Source organism: Lytechinus pictus, chromosome 13 (genome assembly GCF_037042905.1).
Source record: "Lytechinus pictus isolate F3 Inbred chromosome 13, Lp3.0, whole genome shotgun sequence".
In the NCBI taxonomy this organism is placed as follows: Eukaryota; Metazoa; Echinodermata; class Echinoidea; order Temnopleuroida; family Toxopneustidae; genus Lytechinus; species Lytechinus pictus.
Window position 1 is genome coordinate 6829164 of NC_087257.1, and position 25534 is coordinate 6854697.

General features: G+C 37.2%; 1 protein-coding gene across 1 annotated transcript in view; it reads left to right on the plus strand.

Moving 5' to 3' along the window:
- Window positions 1-24112, plus strand: part of LOC129274950 (adhesion G protein-coupled receptor L4-like) — a 54379-nt gene extending 30267 nt beyond the window's left edge. Inside the window, exons 11-20 of the mRNA XM_054911702.2 lie at window positions 636-682; window positions 4733-4900; window positions 5896-6056; window positions 11942-12120; window positions 13028-13257; window positions 14705-14875; window positions 16243-16352; window positions 17347-17609; window positions 18821-18887; window positions 19924-24112. Coding sequence (XP_054767677.2) covers window positions 636-682; window positions 4733-4900; window positions 5896-6056; window positions 11942-12120; window positions 13028-13257; window positions 14705-14875; window positions 16243-16352; window positions 17347-17609; window positions 18821-18887; window positions 19924-20509 — 1982 coding nt within the window. The 3' untranslated portion in view covers window positions 20510-24112. The remainder of the gene's footprint in view (window positions 1-635; window positions 683-4732; window positions 4901-5895; window positions 6057-11941; window positions 12121-13027; window positions 13258-14704; window positions 14876-16242; window positions 16353-17346; window positions 17610-18820; window positions 18888-19923) is intronic.
- Window positions 24113-25534: the final 1422 nt, after the last annotated feature.

Consider the following 25534-nt stretch of genomic DNA (forward strand, 5'->3'; position numbering starts at 1 on the left):
AACTGCACCAATAAAACAGGTCGAAGTTGCAGGGCGTTGTAGTTTGGGGCACACTCTGTGATTTTGTTTCGTTCGGATCTTTGTTAAATCGCGTCGCATAGTGTACCTTTTAGCCCCTATACATTGGTTTTTTTTTTTTTCACTGACCTATAATATCTTATTCCCAAACCTGTTTAAACGCTCTTATTTGAATTCATTTATTTATACTGCAATAGGCCGTTGATCGCGTTTACCGCATGGGAAAAATCGAAAGGCTTTCAATATTTCCATGTATATGTTGTCTTACAGACTACTTTGGTGTGTGAAGTGATTCAATCCTGATATTTCAGTTACTTAGATTAATTTAAATTCAGATTGGAGAGCATTTTAGTGCCTATAGTACACTGCGAAAACTCCGGTGTTGATATAACACCAGCCCTTAATCTATATATGTCCACACCAGAGAAGTATTGAAACAACCTCAGTTTGGTGTTGTATAGGCACCTATCTGGTGTTAGACCAAAGGGAAACTGGTGTTGTTTAATGCTTCTCTGGTGTGGACATAATAGATTTCGGACTGGTGTTAAATCAACACCAGAGTTTTTGCAGTGTATAATGTTTTGATGTAATTATTGGTAATCATTTATCTATTCCAGCTACAAATAAGGAACCCATCAACGAAGCAATCAATGAGATAGTGAATGTAAGTTATCATTATTCTCATTTTACACACATTTCAATTGTTTTGCTTGCTTACGCCTTTCCGCTCTGCCCCCCCCCCCCCCCATCCTTCACTATACATCATTATCGCAATAGAGTATGATGATTTCCATATACAGTAAAGTGATTACCCCCTCCCGAACTACTTACCTAAATAAAACAACCATCCGTATACATGTATTATAAGCACCGGATAAATGTAACACCATTCTACAACTCTATTAAATAATCCCCTTCCAAGACAAGTACCCCCGAACTAGAACCCCTGGACACTATGCCGGACAGTTATTGCCATCAAGGACAAGTAGGCTACTAATACCCGGCAACGCATCTCTTCTAGGCTAAACACACTAGCATACTGCATTTTTGTAAACCCATACTATCATCCTTAACCCCAGACTATCCTTTTGGAAATTGGTGGGGCTAAGACCACCCCCACCCCCGTTAGCCCCACCAATTTTCCAGGGTTAAGGAAAATATGTGCAGTGTGAAAAGCACATTACACGCTTGGAGAAAAAAAAACATCTGCGATAGTTAACACCCTAGCGATCGGCAGCATCGTCAACATTGAAATCTTGAAATCCCTTATTATCGTGCATGCCATGGATTTTAGGCTAACGTTTCGGGACGATTTCAAGGTCGAAGGTCATTTAGGATAAACTTTGCTATGCTATGCTATCAATATAACAACATTTAACCATGGTTGAGATCTTATTTTTTTAAAGATAATTTTGAAAGTACGTAACTCCCTATTCCATAAATGGATGAATGTAAATTCAGGATACTCGGCCATGGTTAAATATCATTTTGATGTGAAAAAAAACTACTATCAAGTTTTTTAAAAAGATAACAAGATGTCAGGATTCTTATTTTCACATAAAATTTAGAAATTATACTCGGGTATTATGTGAAACATGTTCGGGGTTAGAAATACGATGAGTATAATGTCAGGTTACTAGGTCAGCAAGGGTCAATTGTCACCTCAGATCAGTTAACTCGGATAACGGTAATTAATATTGTGTTATTAAAATACAATAGTCATGCTCATCTAAGAAAATCAATATAATATGGTTATCGGGTACCGCAAATGATCATTGGCATGAATTCTAGTAGATTTACCGGAAAGGTTATAGACGCTGCACACGACAGTTTGCTTATGAGACTATACGAATCAAATAACTTGTAAATTTCGAGTACAAACCAAATACCATTTCGGTACACTAGCGTGGGGTGTCATATCATTGCATAGTTGCGGAAGCGGAGGATAATTTCTACAACATACATGATATAAGCCTCACCCATTTTTCAAGTTACACATACAATTACATGTATATAGGAGATGACCAACAACCTTATAGGGCATCAATACACGGCAGTATTGTTATATAGGAAGACCCACTTCGCTCAGGTTTTGTAAACATTTTCTCTCAGAGCACTTTTTTGGTAGATTGTGGAGTTTGTTTTTTTTCGTTTGTTTATGTTCACTATTCTTTATGGATAATGAAACCTTCAAGAAAATATGTGAAATATTATTTTGTATAATTATTTTTAAAGAAATGTAAAAGCACAAGGTAATCTTGATTATTGTAGTGCGCAGAACAATAAAAAAATAAAAACTGATGACATTGTGTTGCCGTTTTTTTGCTTAATTTTGCTGCTCCTACTAATTGTACACAAGCTAACACGAGAGCCAAGACCGTGATGTTCTGGTCTGGCCCGGTCAACCCGGTGCGCGTAATCCGCGAAGGCAGTGCTGGTCGCACTCTGCACTGGCAGCATAATCTCGACGCGACTCGATATTGACTTGGTTTGTCATTGATGTGGCACTAAGAATCAGGGTACTAATGGATAATTCGTTTTTCATTCCCGATCATCGCAGAGCAAAAACGGAAATCAACCTCATGGTTCGGTCTTTGAAAACACAAAAACGAAATCACAACGAGAAAAACCTGTTGTGATTTCGTTTTTGGAGATCAAAAACAGAAGAATGAAATCAGAAATACTTTTGGGCTCTTTCTGATTTCTCATTCTATACTTGTGTTTGTCAAAAACAAAATCAGAACATGCTTTCCGCTCCGTGATTCTGTTTGGAAAAACGCAGACAACGGAAACGAAATAGGAAACTCGCTTTCCACTTCCTGCTCTGTGAAGGTCCGAAAAGAAAATTAAACGCTGAGCCTTTCTTTACTTTTTAACTTTCTTAACATGTTTCAATCAATCATTTTTTTTTCTTTTTTATTCAATGTTTAGAATTTACTTCATTATGTATGTATATGTTACTCCTTGTATCTCTTGTATTTATCCTGTTATGTATTTTCATGACGGAAATAAAACAAACAAACAAACAAACAAACATGTATATTAAAGAGCGCCCTCTACTTTTTCGATCATTACACACACGTGCACGCAGTACAGTGCATGCATGTTACGACCACGTGCAACAAAAATTTTTCCAGCGTTTTCTTTTCGGACCTTCACAGAGCAGGAAGTGGAAAGCGAGTTTATTATTTCGTTTTCGCTGTCTGCGTTTTTCCAAACAGAATCACGGAGCGGAAAGCGTGTTCTGATTTTGTTTTTTATATATAACAAACACAAGTATAGAATGAGAAATAAGAAAGAACCCAAAAGTATTTCTGATTTCATTCTTCTGTTTTTGATCTCCAAAAACGAAATCACAACAGGTTTTTCTCGTTGTGATTTCGATTTTGTGTTTTCAAAGACCGAACCATGAGGTTGATTTCCGTTTTTGCTCTGCGATGATCGGGAATGAAAAACGAATTATCCATTAGTACCCTGATTACTAAGGCGGTTGAGCAACGATAAATGCTCAATGTTAGAATGTTTATTTTCACGTTTTTAGTGTATATTGTAGTCTGAAAGTATAGAATGATTATGCTATATCCACAAATCACGCCGAGTTTCTTTTTTTTTTACAATCCACCAGGCAAGATCGAATACGGTCACTGCACTTTAGCCAAGTCCTAGACCTAACATTAGACCGAAATTATCTGGTCCAGTATCGAGCCATGTATACTCCGAACATAAAATTAATCAAGTATCACTAAATATCCTGTCTGAGTTTCAAGTCACATGACTAAGGTCGAAAGTCATTAAAAGACAAGTCCACTCCACCAAAAACATGATTTGAATAAAAAGAGAAAAATTCAACAAGCATAACACTGAAAATTTAATCAAAATCGGATGTAAAACAAGAAATTTATGGCATTTTAAAGTTTCGCTTCATTTCACAAAACAGTTATATGCAAATCTCGGTCGGTATGCAAATGAGGGAACTGATGGCATCACTCACTCACTATTTCTCTTGTATTTTATTATATGAAATATGAAATATTTTTATTATCTCGTCATTGTCATGTGAAATGAAGTTTCATTCCTCCCTGAACACGTGGAATTCCATTATTTTAACATTTTGTGCTTCAGGCAAGGAGGTCCTTATCGTCAAATTCGTAAAAATTGAAATATTTGTATAATTCAAACAATAAAAAACAAAAGAAATAGTGAGTGAGTGACATCATCGACTCTCTCATTGGGATGTAACTGACTCGTTCATATAACTATTTTGTTAAAAATAAGCGAAACTTTGAAATGTCATAACTTATTTTACATCCGATTTTGATGAAATTTTCAGCATTGTGCTTGTCTGAGTTTTCTCTATTGATTCAAATCAAAATTTTTCTGAGGTGGACTTGACCTTTAAGGCCATTGAACCTTGACCATGTTGGAGGTGATTAATTAATGTCTGTCATAACTTTCAAAGTTAATGGATATATATAGTTTATGAAATGTGGACATGGGAGTAATTAAGTATCACTGACAAGTCTTAGGTCACATGATCAAGGTCAAATGTCATTTAGGGTCAATGAACGTAGCATTGTATCATTATTCGAATGGTATTTTTGTAAAAAAAACACTATTTTATAGTAGTTTTCAAAGTCAGCACTGCTGCTATGTTGAATCGCGTAATGCAGATGAAACTGCCAGATGCGCTCAATTTGTTATTTCTTGGCAACAGAAAACAATCACAACTGAAAATATAGAAGGAATATCAGAAGTATTGGCAAATATCACAGAAACGTCACCTGGATTCGATGAAGAAGCTTTGCAGTCCGTCTCTGCCAAATTGGCCAGTATTGCTGGATTTGCATCAGACCAGAACTTAACTGAAGATACCGTTGTGCAAGTAAGTTTTTAACCGATAAAAAAGCATTGATGCGTTACTGTTGTTGGGAGCTACATGTATACTTTTATTATTTCGTAAAAAGGGTAAACCGAAGAATTTGTCCTAGAATTAGAACTTTTTCGTATTGATTTCTCTATGAACCACAATACAGATCTAAAGGTAGATCATTACAAAAGCGCGAAATAGAGATCATGTAGCACTATGCTACGCATTAAAATCAGGGATCTAAGTTACTGAACTTCAAGCGTCAGTAGTATGTCCGATTTAAATCAGATTTGTCTTTGTATGCTGCCTTGAACTTTTTATGAAATAAAGAGACTATGGCGATCAGATAAGGAATGAAATTAATTTAAATGACACTGTAATTTAGGACAATGCTTTCTTAGTTCCTTGCGTGCGCCGAATACCCGTTTTGAAAGAAAGTTTGACTTAAATTAATGGTGTCTATATGTACTAGCACGTATGGTAAATAGTAGGAATTAAAAAAATAAATGAAAATGAAAATCAATTTAAATATGTTTGCTCAGCAAAAGGCTGTTGAACAAAATATTGTAGTATAAAAGTAACAAGTCCTTTTGAACCGCACGTGTTATATTAGAACGCAATGATAGTAGTAGTAGTATATTATAGCAGTAGCAGTACCAGTAGTATTAACGTTATTTAGATTTTGTTATTACAAATGGTTTATCACTGTCATCATTATTCCGGCTTTGATAAAAAAAAATTATGATGATGATGATGATTATGATTATTATTAGTAGTAGTAATAATATTATCATCACTATCATTGTTATTATTATTATTATTAGAAGTAGTAGTAGTAGTAGCAGCAGCAGCAGTAGTAGTAGTACTACTACTAGTGTAGTAGTATGTAATAGATACAACCAATTATCGTCAGCCTAGATGATTTATAGGGGAATAATGAGGGGAGAGTGAGCTAGCGGCGTTTGCAAATAGGTTTTACAGATCAGGTAATCCTTTCTAATATCTTTCAGGTATCGGGAAGTGTGATAGAAACAGTGGATAATATCTTAAATCTAGAAGATGATACCTTCGAGACAACGGGCGCCCAAGAAACTTCAAAGAACATACTGTCGACTATATCTACAATTACCGAAGCTATTCAAAAAACATCTACCAAAAATTTCACGTACAGGTATGAGCTAAGAAAACTCTTAGTCGTTGTCCCTGAAGGAAAGCCCAAAGTCTTCAAATTCCTTCTTCTGTGGTCATCCATATTGTCAATGGAACTTCCTCTAGTTACAGTTAACTCATTGATACTAACCCTCGAGAACCGAAACCAGTGTAAATTTCTTCCAAATGGTTAAAAGCCACCCATCGTAATGACCCCCATTGGAAACAGGCCATATCTGTCCATTCGGTCTATCCTGCTACCTTGCGGTGGCATCCTGGGGATGTTTTACAAAGAGTTGACTGGGGTTAAGTATGACTTAGATTTGAACTTAAAATCCAGGCTTAAAATAGAAGGCATCACTGCATTGGCCAAATCGTGCTAAGAGGACACGCCCTAATGCGTATTAATGAATTATTCCCGACCTTTCGTTGGAAGAACGCGAACGCTTTATATTTACGACGTTAGTTGATTTTAGAAGAGACTTTTGGGCCCGTCGTCATGGTCCTAAAACTCTGTCCTGCATTGCAAATTGTGTGACATGAGATTTTTTTTTCGTTTCGCATCTGGAACGGAAACATTTAATTTGCGTTTCGTGTGCAAAATTCTGGTTGCTACTATGGTAACAGCGATATATCCGATTTAGGACGACTTTCCAAATCCACATTTGGTTCCTCCCAGAGCTCGAGAGGCCGCCCGGGGGGGCCTACTTTCATTGAAGAGTGGATACCAGGCGCAACAACGCGTAAAAAGGGAAAGAGTGGGTAAGTACGTTACGTATAAGCCTATGTAACGTTATAAAGGTGTCAAAAACGATGATTAAAATACTGAAAAAAGGGATATATTTCCAATACTTGTAGGTAGTAGACTTGTTAAGAGGTTGAACGCTGCATTTTTGAGTACAAATGTCCCACTTGGCACAAATGTTCCTTGAGTCAAAAGAAAAAGATTCATCCAAAGAGACACGCTGTATCTATGCAAATAAGCAAGTAATTTGCATAAATTTGCATATTATGTCGATATAGTAAAAACAAGTATTTCAGAATATATATTTTAACCAGAACTGCCCTAAAATTGGAAATAAAGACTTAGGGTAAGAAAGGGAAGAAAATTGTCATAAAATAATTGGGATATCCTTGTTTATTATTACCTAATTTACATAAATTATGCAAATTATAATTTAAAACAGAGTATTTTTTCATGAATCCTGAACTGCTTTTAAAAAACAGCAACTAATACACAATGTCAACATTCTGCATGAAAGAAAATATATTAGCGAAAACATCGATATGCTTCATGACAGTATTAGTGTCTTAATTTGCTTAGAAAGAGGGCAAATATGTCAAAATGTAAGACGTGATATTGCGCTAAAACGGTACCAAAATAACCTCTATGTCACAGTCACACTCACGAATCGGACAATAAAGTGACCAATGGTACGTCATTCGAGATAACACAATCTCAACACAATAGCTTCCATCGGCTTCTCGTATCGCTTTTGTTGGTGTGTCTGCCACACCGTAATCTATGATACATACGGGCAAAATGCATTTCGGTATCGGTAAAACACTATTAATTTTGTTTTATTTGTTTCTAATTTGTTTCTCTTGGAAAATTTACAGGAGACATTGCTTTGCAGGTTACTGCTTTAATGAAACTCTGGCACATGAATCATGACGAATGTATCCTACCTCAATCCAAATTTTAACTTTATTAAAATATATATCTTTTTGGAGACCCCGAGGTGGCAAAACTGCATCCCTCTGCATTCCCGCCACAAAACCAGTTTGACTTGTATAATCGACTTGGAAAAGACAGATGTATGAGACATCAGTCAACATGTTTCCTGAAGAAAGTTTTTTTTTGTTTATTTAAGCCTACGCCCAACGGGAGCCCTCCGAATTTACCCCCATCCCCTCTCCGTATTTCGACTTTAAATAAAAAAAAATATCGTGTTTTAAAACCATCGGCGAGGCAAATTGCGTTTTTTGGTATAATAAAGCAACTTTTATATCTATATTTTTATATACTTTGCATTCTCCTCTTGAAAAAAAAAAAACATAGAAGGCATTGTTTTATATCTCTTAAAATAAGTTCGTGTACGTGACGGTGGCCTGTCGAAGTTGCCCAACCGTTTATTTTGTTTCGACAATATATATTTAGAATATCGTCTAAATGAAACCCTCATCTGGAAAAGGGCACTTATTAAAGGCAGCATCTACATTATATAGAGGAGGCCCTGGCACTGGGAAGAGGGGGCTGAAGCTTGCTAAATTTCTTCGGACCAAAATTTTACATTGAAACTTTTTTGCTTTTCAAATTAACATCAAGAAATTTAACAAGCAAATAAACAAAATGGATTGCACTACAAAATGAAGGGTTTTTTTTTGGTAACGTTTCTATTTTTCGTTTTCTCACATCTGCCGGAATTCCAGGGGGTGCTGTCTATGGAGAATAACACACGCAGCACAGCCCCCCCCCCCCCCCCTTCAGAAAAATCTTGCGGGTGCTTCAGCCCCCGCTTCCAAGTACCAGGGCCTCCTCTATATAATGTAGATGCTGCCTTTAATAAGTGCCCTTTTCCAGATGAGGGTTTCATTTAGACGATATTCTAAATATATATTGTCAAAACAAAATAAAGGGTTGGGCAATTTCGACAGGCCACCGTCATGTACACGAACTTATTTTATGCGATATAAAACAATGCCTTCTATGTTTTTTTTTTTCAAGAGGAGAAAGTAAAGAGGCTTTACTGTGTGTAGTAGGAATGTATCTTTCTTCCGAATGGACTCTAAAAATATTTAAATTTAACATAGAGTGGAATCAATAAAGGGGTATTTTAGAGCTTACGTGTGGCTTTTCTTCAATGTACCACAGCTCTTCTACATGTCAATTGTAGAGTATTTTCACCTCAATCTATTCCAAGATATGAGTTCTAAAGACAATAAACTATTTTTGAATACATAAAACCAAAAGGGGGAAAGGGTATCCTATGCATGCTCCTGTTGGGTTATAGCCTTTACTGTGCTAGAGCATTATTACAAATTGCAAAACAACAACAACAATAATAATAATAACAATAATAATAATAATAATATTAATGAAAATAATAATATTAATATAGATAAATATGAAATATAGATATAAAAGTTGCTTTATTATACCAAAAACGCAATTTGCCTTGCCGGTGGCTTTAAAACACGATATATTTTTTTTATTTAGTGTCGAAATACAGAGAGGGGATGGGGTAAATTCGGAGGGCTCCCATGGACGTAGGCTTAAATAAAAAAAACTATCTTCTGGAAACATGTTAACTGATGTCTCATATATCTGTCTTTTCCAAGTCGATAATACAAGTCAAACTGGTTTTGTAAAGTAGCGGGAATGCCGCGGGGAATGCAGTTTTGCCACTTTGGGGTCTCCAAAAGATATATATTTTAACAAAGTTGAAATATGGATTGAGGTGGGGTACATTCGTCATGGTTCATGTGCCAGAGCTTCATTAAAGCAGTAACCTGCAAAGCAATGTCTCCTGTAAATTTTCCAAGAGAAACAAATTAGAAACAAATAAAACAAAATTAATAGTGTTTTACCGATACCGAAATGCATTTTGCCCGTATATACCATAGATTACGGTGTGGCAGACACACCAACAAAAGCGATACGAGAAGCCGATGGAAGCTATTGTGTTGAGATTGTGTTATCTCGAATGACATACCATTGATCGCTTTATTGTCCGATTCGTAAGTGTGACTGTGACGTAGAGGTTGTTTTGGTCTCGTTTTAGCGCAATATCACGTCATACATTTTGACATATTTGCTCTCTTTCTAAGCATATTAAGACACTAATACTGTCATGAAGCATATCGATGTTTTCGCTAATATATTCTCTTTCATGTAGAATGTTGACATTGTGTATTAATTGCTGTTATTTATAAAACAGTTCAGGATTCATGAAAAAATACTTTGTTTTAAATTATAATTTGCATAATTTATGTAAATTAGGTAATAATAAACAAGGATATCCCAATTATTTTATGACAATTTTCTTCCCTTTCTTACCCTAAGTCTTTATTTCCAATTTTAGGGCAGTTCTGGTTAAAAATATATTCTGAAATACTTGTTTTTACTATATTATCGACATAATATGCAAATTTATGCAAATTACTTGCTTATTTACATAGATACAGCGTGTCTCTTTGGATGAATCCTTTTCTTTTGACTCAAGGAACATTTGTGCCAAGTGGGACATTTGTACTAAAAAATGCAGCGTTCACCCCTTTTTTTGCAGTTAACAAGTCTACTAAGGGTTTCACAAGCCAATAATTGTTAAAAGATGCATTTTCATAATCTGGAAAAGACTTGCTTCCCTTGTTTATGGTACTTTTCGAAACCCCATAGTCGTGCCTCGTATCCACTCATCAATGGAAGTGGTCCCCCCGGAATTTGAATCTAACCCCTATTTCTGGGGAAAGTAAAACATAATACCCTTTACATCGTGTGCTAGAGGCGTATCGTTTGTGTAGAAGGAGTGAACAAAAGAAACAAAACAAACCCGCATGCAAACGTATTGCATACGCTGTGTACATATGCGAAATGGGTTCGGCGAGAGAGGTGATCTGACCAATGGAATCAATTGCCAAAGATCCACCAATAATCCACATTAAATGCAATATCGATTCGATGGACTGTAATGATCTATATCTAAGCCTTAATTTAGTAAGTTTTTCCTCACTCAATATGTAATCGATTTGTTTGAAAAACCACTTTCTTATTCATGTCAGATTCTATTTTAGGTCCTGCATTTCGAATATATCCAGCCATCAGTCGTAATACATGCATGTATGACGCGCGGGTGTCGCGGGAAAGAATTTTGCACACGAAAAGCAGATCTGTAGGGCCTGTAACCCCCCTGTAACACAAATCTTAGCATTGATTGTAGAGCAGTTTTCTACGTTTGATGCTATTGACTATAATGTACAATCAATCTTAAAAATCAAGTGTATGATTAAGCGTCAAATTTTGTGTTAGGGAACCCTAATAATTAGCGTCCGTGATGATTGCGAAAGGTGGCAAATATTCATCACCTGCGCGTTTAGTTGGCTCAGTCGGTAAAGCGTCTGCCTGTCGAACCAAAGATCGTTGGTTCGAGTCCATCCCGGGCGGATGACTGAAGCCAGTGCGTTGTGGGTAAACGTCTCTCCCCTGTTCGATAGATGCAGGCTATGTTACAGTGGAAAACACTCCGTCCCTCGGATAGGACGTTAAATTGAGGCCCCGTGTAGAGGAGAGTCACCACCTTTGCACTACACGATTCGTATTAGAGTAGGGGGAACCCCCGGTGTAGCGGTCCACCTGCACTCCCCGCAATCAGTTATCGGGAGGAGAGACTAATGGTGATTCCGTCGTTCGCCTCCCAGGCACAGGTGATGCCAAGCAAATAATAATAATAACTGTTAATTAATTAGTGTAAAACCTGTATATGAAACTGTAAATATTCAAATATTTGTAAAGCATGTAAAGACTATGAAATTTACATTCTTCATAGTTGCCAATTAGAACGATATCAACGTACAGGCGCGTGTGCAGGGGAAGGGGCTCTTCTTCCCTTTTTTTTTTTTTTGCTTCTTAATTTGTTCAACGGGAAAATTATTTCGGTAGGAACAATATGTACGAGAAGGATCCCTGTGAGTGATGATAACAATGTGTGTGTGTGTTTTTTTTTGGGGGGGAGGGAGAAGAAAGAAACTTTTTAATAAATTTTGTGACAAACATCACGTCTGGATTATACCTAGGTCCAAGACATAATATAATACACCCTTTTACGAACTTACTCATATTTAGTCAAGTGCACTGTTCCAGGTGATCTTCTGTTTAAAAAGACATATTTTCTCTTTTTTTACATGAAGCGGATCAAACATTGTACTAGCTGCCGTCAAAGTAGACAGGGCCAGTTTTCCACTCAGGACAGCCATTGGTGGAGACGGGAATGACGTAGTGGATATTTCAACCAATGATCAGAATCATGATAATATGGACGACGTAGCGTCCGTTCTACTACCGGAAGCAATTCTGCATTCATTACCAGGTGTGTGGCCTTTTTCATTGCATGCTGGGCCCGGGGGTGGGGGGACTTACATTGACGAGTGGATACCATGCGCGACCAAAAAAACACGTAAAAAGGATGTCTTTTTCACGATAGGGCACGTTACGTACGTAACGTGATAAGGGTGTCAAAAACACAAAATTAATGAAAAAAGGGTATCTATTTCGCTAGGACAATTACGTGTTTAGGGTCGAATTTGCGGGGATGATAAAACAAAATTAAAATGTTTTATAAAGGATGTCCTTTTTGCCCCAACACTTCGTGTTTAGAGTCCAATTTGCGCGAGGTGTAAAAGGTGGGGTCGTACTAAACCAAATAAGGTAAAGCCGACGACCGAAGGACCCGTCAATAAAACATTCCTGTACTTGTTTAGGGGTTCATTTCAGGGAATATTTGCCAAGAATATAGTTTTGTTTTCAATACTTGTTAATTAAGGGTAGGGTTTCACACGCCAATACTTGTTAAGGGGTGCATTTTCAGAATATGGAAATTACGTTTTTAGGGTGCTTTTCGAGACCCCATGGTCGCGCATGGTATCCACTCGTGAATGGAAGTGATCCCCCCCCCCCCCCCCCCGGGATGCTGGGCTTCTGTGTTGACCGATAGAGGTTAACTTGGCAGTCTGGATCAGTTATCATGGTTATCGTGTAACGATTATGAATGTCAATCTCATACACACGTGATTGTCTTACATGGTTTTGAGGGGCGAGTGCACGGGTGTGTGAGGGTGTGTGTGTGTGTGTGTGAAGTTGTGTTATGCCTATAATCAAACATCTTGTTAAAGAATGTAATTGCATGTACGCGGAGTATGTAAGTTTTATACTGCATCTTTTTATTTATACACACATTGGTTTTAATTAATTAATCCGACAATGTGTTCAAAATCCAGATGAAAGTGGGGCCGTATCCGTTAGTGTCTTTCTTATGACGTCACCCAAGCTCTTCCAGGGTGACGACACGTCGTCATCATTTTCTCCGTCGTTAAGAGGCAAGGAGAATCAGCAGCTTGAGACAATGTCGGTCGTTGCTTCCCCTGTCCTGAGTGTGACCGTTGAGGGTGCTGAGATCAAAGAACTTCCTAACAGTGAAGCAATTGTCTTTAAATTTCCAGTCAGAATGGTATGCTATTACACCCTCCAAACGGGCCGAGTGAAAGAAAACAAATTACACATCGTTGGCTTAAAAAAAAATGCGTTTTAAATATCAGATAAAAGGAAAATTTCATAAGAATATTCTCGCAACGATTAATCATGTGTGTCTCGCTTCTTTTTAAAATAATATTGGACAACCTTTTTTTTTTTGTTAAAATGCTTCCTACAAATTTGAACAGAAAATAAATGAATTATATAAAAATGACTTCTATATTGCAATGCACAGCATGTTCGCTTAAAAATATACAACATGTTGGTAATTTTTTCACATACAATCTTGGGTTTGGGTCTCATCTATCCAATGAAAGTAAAAGTTTTGACAGAATGTTACACTTGAGTGAGCACTGGCCATTTTTGTGAAGTTCGCAGAAATCTGTTTGCGCAGAAATTCTCGTTTCCACGCTGTGTCAAGGGGAAAAGGCAAAATCAAACTTATCCTGCGAAATATTTCTCCTACATTTCCCTTGCACATTTAGTTAATTGAAAAAAACGGATACATTCAAGCATTTTGTAACAATTTTTCCACCCAAATTGATATTTCAACACATAGTAAGCACAACCTTTACCCTTTCTGTGCCAGCTGGATCTGCCATAACTTAATCTGAACAAAAGTTTATATCAGACATCTCCAGCATTTTTTTTTTTATTTAAAGTGGGTTTACATGTACATTTTATTTTTCATTTAATACTTGTTTCTCAACACGTTTTCCAAGTATGACAATGATTAACGAAATGAAAATCAAGCCTAAGCCATTTCATATAAATCACAGGTCATTGTAAAAGCAAATATCGTCATGATGCCCTCGGTGTGTAAGGGAGTGGGGTGGGGCGCAATGCACTCTTCGAATTGTTTTCGGACAAGAAAACAAGTTAAAACAGGTAAAAGATATCTTCAAATCAATTTTACTAGCTAAATTCAACGTGTTCTTCATGATTAAGGTCTACTTTTAATCGCATAACTATTTCAAACTTCTGCGCAAATCATTTTTCACTAACTTTTCAAAAGTAAGTGGTGCTCACTCAAGCGGAAATTTTTTTTGACAGTTATGTCGTCATTTGCTTAAATAGATCTCTACAAATGTTAAAATTTGGACAAATCTTCAGGATATTACAAAATTTCACAAGATGTTTTCTAAGTGTAAATTTTTTTTGATACGCACTGTATAGAACGTTTCATGTTATTACCCATTTCAGATGCTCCAAGTTTCCGTTCCCTTAATTGGAAGTAAAAAATATTCTGGAATAATTTAGAGTGTGAAAATCAATGACACGTCAAGAGAACTAATCAGATATCATCCAATTCTATTATTGTTTTTGCACCCCATAGGGTTGAGAGAGCTTACACCATTTGTCTTCTGCCTGTGATGTTTTTTTTTTAATTAAATTTTATTCATTCAAATTTTTGTTCCCAATAGAGTTTGGCTGAAGAATTTAATGACCCCGAGATCCGTGAAAACTGTGTTTATTGGAACATCGAATTGACAAAATGGTCAAAAGAAGGGTGTAGAACTGACAGCACTAATACTACCTTTACAAGCATGGTGACATGTCGGTGTAATCATCTCACAAGCTTCGCTGTTCTATTGGTATGCTCATGAAATTTAACCATAATTGGATATTGGATATTGGATATTGTGTCACACAGGGAGATGCCGAGGGGGTATTTTTTCGTAATGCACAAGGAAGAGAGAAAAAGAAAGAAAGAAGGAAAAGGATAATAAAAAGAAGTCTGGGTGTTTAGCTTTGCAATAGCCCTTCTTTCCCCCATTTGTATAAGTAGCTATCGCTATTATTTGTATATGTTTTGTTGTCATTTTTCTTGCGATTGTCATTCTCCATATTTTTATGACCTGTTTTTAATCTTTCATTATTCAGATTTGCCCTACTGACAGCCTTGTAATTTAGTTATATTTACTGTATGTTAGCTTTGACTATACCTTGTTTTACTTTGTTATGCATGAATGGAATATACTGTATTTCATTTCAGTTCAATAAGTCAATTTAAAAAAAATGTTGAGGTCACCTCTAAGGGGTCGACTAGCTCCCCCAATAATAATAATAGTAATGATAATTGTAATTCTTGTGTACCCAGAGTAGCCACATCAGCTGTAAGCTGTTCTTTCAGCGGACCCTGCATAACATAACATGTTATTATTTATTACCCTTCTCCACCTGGCGAAATGCCTTAGGCAGATCGAAGCTCCATTTTTTTGTCTCTATGACTCGGCCGGGGAACCCACGACTTCCCGTTCATGGGACTGGCACTGTACCACCGAGACTTCGGATGCCCGGAAGTCTATAATAACGTCCTGGGACCTCCACTGGTGCCACACATATTTATTGATATAGAAGCAATTAAAATGAACTGTACTTAATACCAAACTTGTATGCATAAGGACTGGATTCATCATTTACAAACTTAACTTCCGTCTATCAGAAATGCTGGATTGATTTTTAAGATGTACATGGTACATCGTACATCAAACCGATGAAGTAATCATTGGCCTACTCGTTCGCCTTTTCCATAGGCCATGCTCGGTGATTCGGCTAAGCTTTGGGATGATACTTGTAATTTGTACAAGCCTAGGATAGACATTTACATGTATAATTATCATGATAAAACTGGTTCAGAATTGGATACCAAGAATATCCCACGGCTTGTGCCCAATATTGCATGAATTACAGACATTGGCACTAACAGGTAGAATATTTCTGGTATCCTACTGGGAAAGCCATCCTCCAAAAATAGCACTTTAATGATCATTACTAATAAATAATTTGCAATGGTCATGATAGTGATTACACTGTACAATAGGGCACGATATTACCAAGCAGGTTATGTACATAAGCATTTGATTTCGGCGCATTTCGTTCAGATATTGCCGGTCAAATCATGTAATTCAATAAAAGCACTATACATAAATTATACGTATTATTCCATATACTTTTGCAGGATATCAAGGGAAATGTTGAATCTCGAGTAATTGATCTGATCAGTCGCATTGGTTGCATTGCTTCTATTATCTGTCTAATTCTCACACTTTGTATTCTTCTAGGTTTTAGGTAAGCATTGTGTTGATCTAGGTAACCCACATTTTGACAGTAGCTAATTTATACTATCACTTTCAATTGCGAGCTTAACACTCTGTTGACATGATTGTTATTAAGTCTTACTTACTTTGTATACAAACATACACGTATATACATTTATATTATGTAAAGGATAAAGTTCTTTAAAGGGCCTTTGCAGGCTTGGTCTTAAGCAGTTGCGAACCAATAGCGCCATCTCGGGTCCTCAACTACTCATACCTGGCCACTTCCTGACCCATAATGCTAGTGTAGTCTAGTAATATAGACCCACTTGAATGATATTACATGCTAATTAACTACTCAATACATTTATACCGCAATGATTACGTAGCCAAGCAGCAAATAATTAATTTTCCTCTCAAATTATTTCAGTTTCTCTATACAAATACAATTATAGGTCAATGTATTCTCTGTAGTATTAGTAGATATCTGAAAACGTATATTTTAAGACTATAGTAAGTGAGAGACCATACACAGTTCACTCCCCTTTAAACCACATAGCCTAACTTCCAGATCGGTGTTCTGATTTGGACTAAAGCATTTCATCTTAGCCGCTTTGCACGTTAGACGAACCGAGGTTAGACATATTAGACTAAGTGAGTGATGTAACTATAACACGAAATGAGAAGTAGCATTAGGCGCTGAGTATACACACATTGTGAAATTGTGCAGCTCAGTCTAAATGATTGTGGATATTATCTTGGGTATAAAAAGCCAACATAGGTAGAGTATTATCTTTTGGAAAATTGAGAACCTTGCTATTGAAAAGGAGTAAATACTGTATAAAGACTTAGATGTTCAAAGTCGGCGATTCCCTTGGCTTTGTTGCAGTCACAGCAACGAAACCAACTTGAAACCGATGTACTCTTTTACGTTTTTACAGTGCATAACTACCTTCTGTTTAAAGTCAATTTCGCCGTTGAGATCTCACTAAGCATGTGACCATTTACTTCTTTTTCGTTGTCAGAAAACTGCGGAGGAAGCAGCCACAACAGATCCTTATCAATCTGACGTTTGCCCTTCTTGCCCTTTACGTCACATTTGTGATTGGTATTGATCGTCCTAACTGGAAGAGGGGGTGCATGATAGTTGCTATCCTGCTTCACTACTTCTGTCTTGCATCCCTCTCATGGATGGGCGTCGAAGCATTCAGTATGTACATGTCCTTCGTCAGGGTTATGGACACCTACATCCCAAAGCTAATCTTCAAGTGTTGTCTCGTCGGGTGGGGTAAGTTGTGATATTGTTTTATGAGGGTTGGCAGTACTATAAAGCAACTAGGCATTCACTAACGGTAACCAGTAACAGAGACTAGTGCTTCTCAGTCTATCAACAATCTTCTCATCTGTCGAAAGACAGATGTTATGAAACACCACATATCTACTGCTGTTTTTTTTTTCTTTAAAAAATGTGCACTGTAAAAAATGAAGTGCTAATTTTGCACTTACAGAAGTTGTATAGCGACTGCACTACGATTGCTGATTTTCCAGTTTAAATTTGAACTAGAAAATCAGCACTCGTAGTGCAGTCACTATATATACAAGCACTGTAAGTGCTAAATTAGCACTTCATTTTTACAGTGTGTATTAGCAACGTGTTGCTTTACGTTTGGAACAACCTATAAAATCACCATATTTCATGAGGCCGTCACCATTTTCATGAGTACGCAATCACTTTCAAGCTCACGATGGCGGTCTCCTGCATTCATTAATATTGAGGCTTTTTAATTAAAAAGAGAAGTTCATGCTTACATCATTATTTTGGACTCATTATCACAATATTATTTATATTATCGCTTAGTTTTGTATATTGTATACATCTAATATTTTGTATTGTATTATTTTTTAACGCAGTAATACAAGAAAAAAAGTTAATTAATATAGCAATGCAGACAAGATTTCTTGCTCGAGGGCACAAGTGCATTTGCAAGGATTGGAGCGGGGGGGGGGGATGGTGTTTCACATAAAGGTAACGTATGCTTTAAATGTCGACATGGTGTACGTAAGGCGCAGTCCTATTGATTAATACCAGTAGTGCGGGCCTTTTTTTTTTCAGGATTTCACCAATGAGGTGATGACTTTTCTACCGCGCGCAAACTTGGAATGTAAGTGCGACTCTAAGTCAAACTTAAATCTTTGTGAGACACCCCATGGCTTCCATGTTTGTAGATGGGTGCTTTAGACCTATTGATGACCCATGGCCACGACATGGTTGTTATTTTTTAATCGTATGTTGTTTAACTTTTTTGTAGGAATTTTCATCATTAAACATTTAGTTTACAAAATGCAGCTGGGATTTCGATCTGGAGAGATTACCTCCGCAATCGTTTAGGATAGTTATTTTTCATATGTTTGTCATTCCCCCTTCTCTTTAAGCACTAGCTCCAATTATCTTATGTTTTCACCTAATTCTCTAAATTATCTATTCATCACTGAATACAGGCTTCCCCATGGCAGTGGTCATACCAACAGTTGCCAGTAAATGGACTGCATACCAAAATCTTAAATAGTAAGATTAATCTTCAACAGTTCGTACAAGAACTTTAAAACTAAATATTTGGTGCTTGTTTATTTCGCTAAGGGCGCCATAACCTACTAAACAGTGGGTCCGAGAAGAATGGTTGTCGAATTGATATATTTTAAACAAAAATATTGATCCGCTTGCCTTACAAGGATACTGGGTTATTCTCACTTTTTGTGCGTATGATGTAAACAAGTAAAATTATATTTCTTTCGACTGTGAGGCTTAAAATCAAATTAGTTTACAATGGTTCAGCCTCAATTATGATTGATAGCAAGGTTTAATGTTTAATGATTGATAAAAATATAATAGATGCATGTGGGCACAAAGTGGGGGGGGGGTGCGGCGAGATTAGAAAGTAATTCGGCCCTAAAATACCAGATAAGGTCAACAAGTACCCTTTTCCTTCAGTATATATTATCTTAGAAAATGTTCTAACGGTGTTTAATAGCATGCCATCGCATATTTCTTATTGTAGCACAATAACGCAGAATTCCTTTCTTTATCCTGATGATTTACCCTGGTTGTTAACCTAAGCTCTCCTGGATGACTTGACCACGTGGATTACTTTTTCAATAAACAATACAACACTGGGAGCTCCTTGTATTCCTTTAGTAAAATGTTAGCATTGAAATTTGGCTCTTTGTGGATGCTATACATTTCTTCTCAGTATTTTACCTGCTCTATACATCAAATAAACCTATACATCAACCCCCACACTCACATCTCAGTTTACGCACTAACACCGTCCCACAAACAAAACACACAGAGAATTACCCCCCAAAAGAAAACAAAACCAAAATGACGAAGATGTCGTTTGCCATATTCCAATATGAGAACACTTCTTGCACTACTACGAATTAAAGTTTCTAGAAAACTTACCTTACAACCTATTCACCAACATTTAAAGCAGCGGTTTACCAATGTGTGTATTGTACTCTGAATAGAATACTTGATCTCATGAATTGGTTATGTTAAATAGCAAACCAATAAAAACCTTATCATGTTCTCTCTTTACTTCCAGTTGCTTCATTTCACCTGGACACTCGTTATACTTTGGGATGATTCTTCCAATTGGTGTAATCCTGGCCTTCAATAGCATCATCTTTACTATCGTCATCTACAAGCTAACCTGTGGAAGAAAGGCCTTCGCTGCTACAAACACCAGGATGTCTAAGCAAGAAACCATGGCGAAGGCCAGGGAAGAAGCAATCCGTCGGGCTCAAAACGTTGTTGCAATCGGGACGCTGCTTGGTCTCACATGGTCATTTGGCTTCCTGGCTGTAGGTAATGGTCGCGTGGCATTCAATGCCCTGTTCGCCATATTCAATTCTCTTCAAGGAGTCTTTGTCTTCTTTCTCTTTGGTATTAGACAGCCGGAAGTGAGTGACAAACTGAGGGCCACTCGGATGCGTTTGTTGCATGGTGTTAGATCAGCGCGTAGAGGTTCCGATTTCTGGAGCTCATCTTTTGACGGGCGCACTACCTCTCGGCCATCTGTCGTCTCCTTCGTCTCCCAGGCTCCCAGATCTACCAATGAACCACAGCATGCGATACGCCCAGAACAAGGGCCTGCTGTAAATTCTGAGACATGTGATACTTTTTTGTAGATTACGATGGATGAGCTACATGTAGGCTCGTCGAAAATCGGGTCTATTATCACTATTATTACGTATTTTCATTCCAATTGATTCCCGACTCCAGCGGAGATACATTTGATGTCAACATTAAGCAAAGCAGTGTACAGTCAGGAATCCAACAGCAAACTTCCAACCCGGGGGGGGGGCACTCGACCAAAAAAGTGGTAGGGGTGTGCCGCGGGCGAGACAAAAAACGGGGGCCTTGGAGCGGGCTTATTATAAAAAGGAGGGTCCTCGGAACGGGCTTCGGAACTACAATTTTGTGAAAACGGGGGTCCTTGGAACGGATCGCCAGCGTGCGAGTACGTGCGTATGTACCCCTATGGAACGGGCATGCGTGCATGATGCAGCTATACACGGCCTCCGCTGGGTGCGCTAGCGCAGAGACGATGGTCGGACAGCGCTCGGCGGCCGCTTTTCACCAAAATTGCAGCAGATCAATGCGACCGGAACGGCGTAACGAAAAATATGCGAAGCTTTGGAGCGGATTTCTTTTTTTTTTCTCGATAAGAACAAAGTGCTATGCCTTGGAGCGGCTTTCTTTGTTTTTTGTCTCGATAAGACAAAAATGCTATGCCTCGGAACGAAAATTTGAGTGTGAAAATGGGGGTCCCCTCCGCGGCACATACCCACTATGCATTATATACTGAGTGCCCCCCCCCCCCGGGACTTCCAACCAAATTCCAACTCGGCTGTTCTACAAATTCAACAAAACGTACTCAACGAGATACCGTGCAGATACGTGTACTTGTTAATGATGCTTACAGTTCACTGATGAATGTGATACAGCACGACCCTTTTCTGGTCAGTGGTCAAAGTCTCTTATTGTTTATTTCTTCTTCTTTTTTTAGCACATGTAGCTTGACTTTGAAGACCGAGTCCGGTCTTGTCAATTTATCTGGAATTCAAGCTCACTGGTGTAATGTCCGCTAGATTAATTCTTTGATTTGGGCCGAGTTGAAACATCAGGCTTAGATCTACTACAATGGTATAAACAGGGGCGGCTGGATGGTAGCCTAGCTATTGTACAGATTGCTCTTGTTGTTGATCTAGGTCTTTGTGTCGAACCAGATCCAGGACCCAATGCAGATATGTGATGATTGTGACCCGTAACATCAGGTGCAGAATAATTGTCCCTATATGTAGCATTGGGATAAGATAATAGCATTATACCCCTTTCATAAACCTATCATCCAATTAGCCGCCTAATAGTAATGCGGATAATTCAATAAAAATTGCGTTCACAAACTCTGAAAATTATCCGCATTATTTTTACGAGCGCCCGTCCTGAAAAAGGCGGATAATCGTCATGACAACTGGACACGCCCCCTCCGATGCGGTTGTGTTGGAAAAGGGTGACCTTGTGACCGCACCATGGCAATTATCCGCATTATTTGGAAATGCGTTCATAAACTCAAAATCTTGTCCCGATGCTGCTATTATGCGGATAATAGCAGCATCAAAATAATGCGGATAACTCTGGTCCTCCTCCAATTTTACGACCAAATTATGCTGCTATTAGCCGCATAATTGGGTTTATGAAAGGGGTATTAGAGGATAGCTACCCTGATATTACCTTTGTGTCTCGATATACCATCAAAGGGTGTATCCCGACATAGCTTTCCTATTTTTCCGTTATGTTAGTGACTGCACACAACTGTTAAGTCAGCTACTCGAAATTTAACAAATAAGAACCGATCCGGTAGGCTTTAGAAGTAGCAATGGGCAGACAATTATTTTCTTATGGTTGGGTGATCATCATGAAATAATAAAAATACATATCTTCACCCTTAATGTAAATTAAGAGAGGTACCACAAACATTTAGCCATCTAATTTAGAGGAAAATTATCACTTTTAACAGTTGGTTTTATTTATCATGTTTTTTTCTTCAATCGATGTGACTATCTGTGACAGGTTTTCAAATTCCCACGCTTTAACGAACCGATGAATTGTTTTACTTATGTAATTTCGGTTGCTTTGCGTGCTGGTATATAATATAAGTGTTAAACAACGTAAATATTTTACGTATTGTTACCTGTGGTATTGTTTAAATAAATACTAACACTAATCAAAAATTCCATGATCATCATGAATCTGACACTTGTACTGTGTTTTTAGATCATTGTTTTTGTGTGTAGCCGATTTTTAAGAAAATGGCGTAGCGCCGCCGTTGAAAATGTACTATAGGCCTACTGTTTAATAAACAAAAGATTTTACAGAGTAGGGATAAAAACATAAGTAATTACATACAAAAATAACCGAATCATTCTGTAAATTGTTATAACAGGAAAATGTATGTAATCTTATCGGAGCAGGTATATTATTAACATGGGAGAAAGTTTTAGTACATTAGATTTGTAAGGTTTAATACACCTACACTGTAAAAAATGTGGTGTTAAAACTGACACCAGTGGGTGTTAATAGAGGACCACACCCTCTGGTGTTAAAATTACACCCTAGAGATTGAATATAACACCAAAGAGTGTACATGTAACATCCAAAGGTGTTGCAATAACACCTATAGGTGCTAAACAAACACTGTCAACTTAAAACCGGTGTAAAATCACTGGTGTGGTCCTCTATGTACACCGGTTAACAGTTTTTACTGTGTATATTTGCACAATGCATGTAAGAATGCACAGGATTGCAGGTTTTTTCGAAACTCTGCTGCAGGATTATTATTTATTTTTGAAAAAAAATTTCTAACGGTGTACAATGTATGTTTATGTCTGCTTGGTGCAACTGATATGACAATCACTGATATGGCAGTCACATTTCTGACATATATTCTAGTCAGAAATAACTCTGTTATCGTAAAATACGACTAGAAAATAGTAAAAATATGACTAGAATAACAGTTGCACCCAGCTGACCCTATTAACCTCATTTTTGACTGATTTTTTTAGAGTGTATAGGTCATAACAAACTTAATGATGTCATTCGATTTGGTGAGAGAAAAAAATATTCGTCATAGAATTGATATGTTGTTGCGTTGCACGACCATTTATCCAAGGTAGAGGTATAATCGTGAATAAATCCCATAAGTTTGATGAATAAAAAAGCAGACCAGTGTACGTTGAGCGTCTATCTTTACACTGTAAAAAATACTGGGTAAAAGTTTTACCACCCTCATTGAACACTTTTACCCAATATTAACCATGTTGGGCAAAAAAGCCAATTTTTTAACCATCACTGGGAAATACTGTCAACACAACTGTTGGTTAAAATATGTCCAAATTAGGTAATAAAACTAATAATCGGGTAATACATTAGCTCGATTGGACAATAATTGCCCAGAATATCTATATGTATTTACCAACATACATTACCCAACACATTGGACAGTATGTTGCCCAACATTTAAAGTGTTTATATTATTGTTATCATGTATCACGTTAATAAAAGTTCGATTCTAAATTGTAACACAAAATTGTATTTTATGTATTTCATGTTGTATACATTATCATGCTTGGTATCTTTTTTAGAGCAAAATGAACTTGAACAATACATAAAATTTGAAGTAGAGTAAACACAACTTAAATATTTCAATAAATATATTACAAATGGTGTTACATACAAGCGTTTGATTTATATATCTTTTTGTATTTCACTGATGTATCATTTATCTATTATTATCTATTTCATTCAACAAATCATTCTCCATATTTTTAAGAAATAATATGAATTCGGTCAGTGGCCAGGTGTACCTGGCAAACTTTTCAAGAAAATTACAAAAAGAAAAAAGGCCATCACGATTTTGTCAGGGGACCCACTTCGCCCCCCCCCCCCCCTCCATCCCCTCAGCTAAGCTCGTGGATTATTTTATTTTACTAGTCACTGCGAAACATATTAACAGGATTGAAGTTCGTTTTGAGCTCATGATTCTATCGTTATATGATCGCCATGCTTGTAAATCGGAGCCATTAATAAAGAGGGTTTGGTCAACCCGGTTTTGTAATGCTTTTGTAACCCATTCATCCTCTCTGTATGAATGACTCTCCTGTAAGTATAGTAAGTACGCCCTCTACAGAGTTTATCCATATAATTTGCCAGAGTGGTTTCCAATTACTCTATTGTCACTTGCAGTCAAACTGTTGATTTTAAAATCCCTGATGGTATTATCATTTTTTTCAATGTTCTTTTTTTTGCCTGTTTTTTATCAATTTTTTTTTCTTCAAAACTAGCAAAACAATATATATATATATATTAGGCCGACGATTTCACAGCACCCAAATCTCTCCCCCCCCCTCCCTGCCTCTCCCAACTATGTACCCTCTCTCTCACACAACCACATAGGTCTGGAAATGGAATTATTCACTGCTTGACCATTATTAAAAGTGCATTAAACTTCCTGTAACAACTTCTAGCTATACTTTAATTACCTAAATTCAACCTGCGGACATCAAAGTGACCCAAAACTCCATCCAACCTCGATCAACACAGGGCAAAGAACTTTTGGCTGAGTTAAAAGTGCAGAAATTTATTTTTGTCCAAGCTACCTGAGATATTCAACAATTTAATGGTATTTTTAAAGCTAATTGTAGTGACATGCAATCATTTATCTACTCCATCGACACATTCACACCATGCGTGTTAAACAGTCTGTGTGAAACAACGCGCTCCCAAAAATTGTGTCCCCAGACGGTTGGTATTGAATCATAATCCAAAATTTTGCACAAATACGTACATCTATGATTTATAGTGTCAGGACTATTTTCCTATATCAATTCATGGATGTAGTAGGTCCATGATCAAATTCATTTAATTTGACAAGCACGATGTTGGCGAGATCGGTATCGATGTCAATGGCGCAACCAGACAAAAAAAAATTGAGGGGCACACCCAAGACCTCCACCACTTCTGCACGCCATTGGTTGATGTTTGTTGTTGTTGACATCAGTAGAAATTATACCCTTTTGCAACATCAAACAAAATTATCAATTTATTGATATTATTATGACAACAAAATTTGTTCTATACGACGTAAATAATGT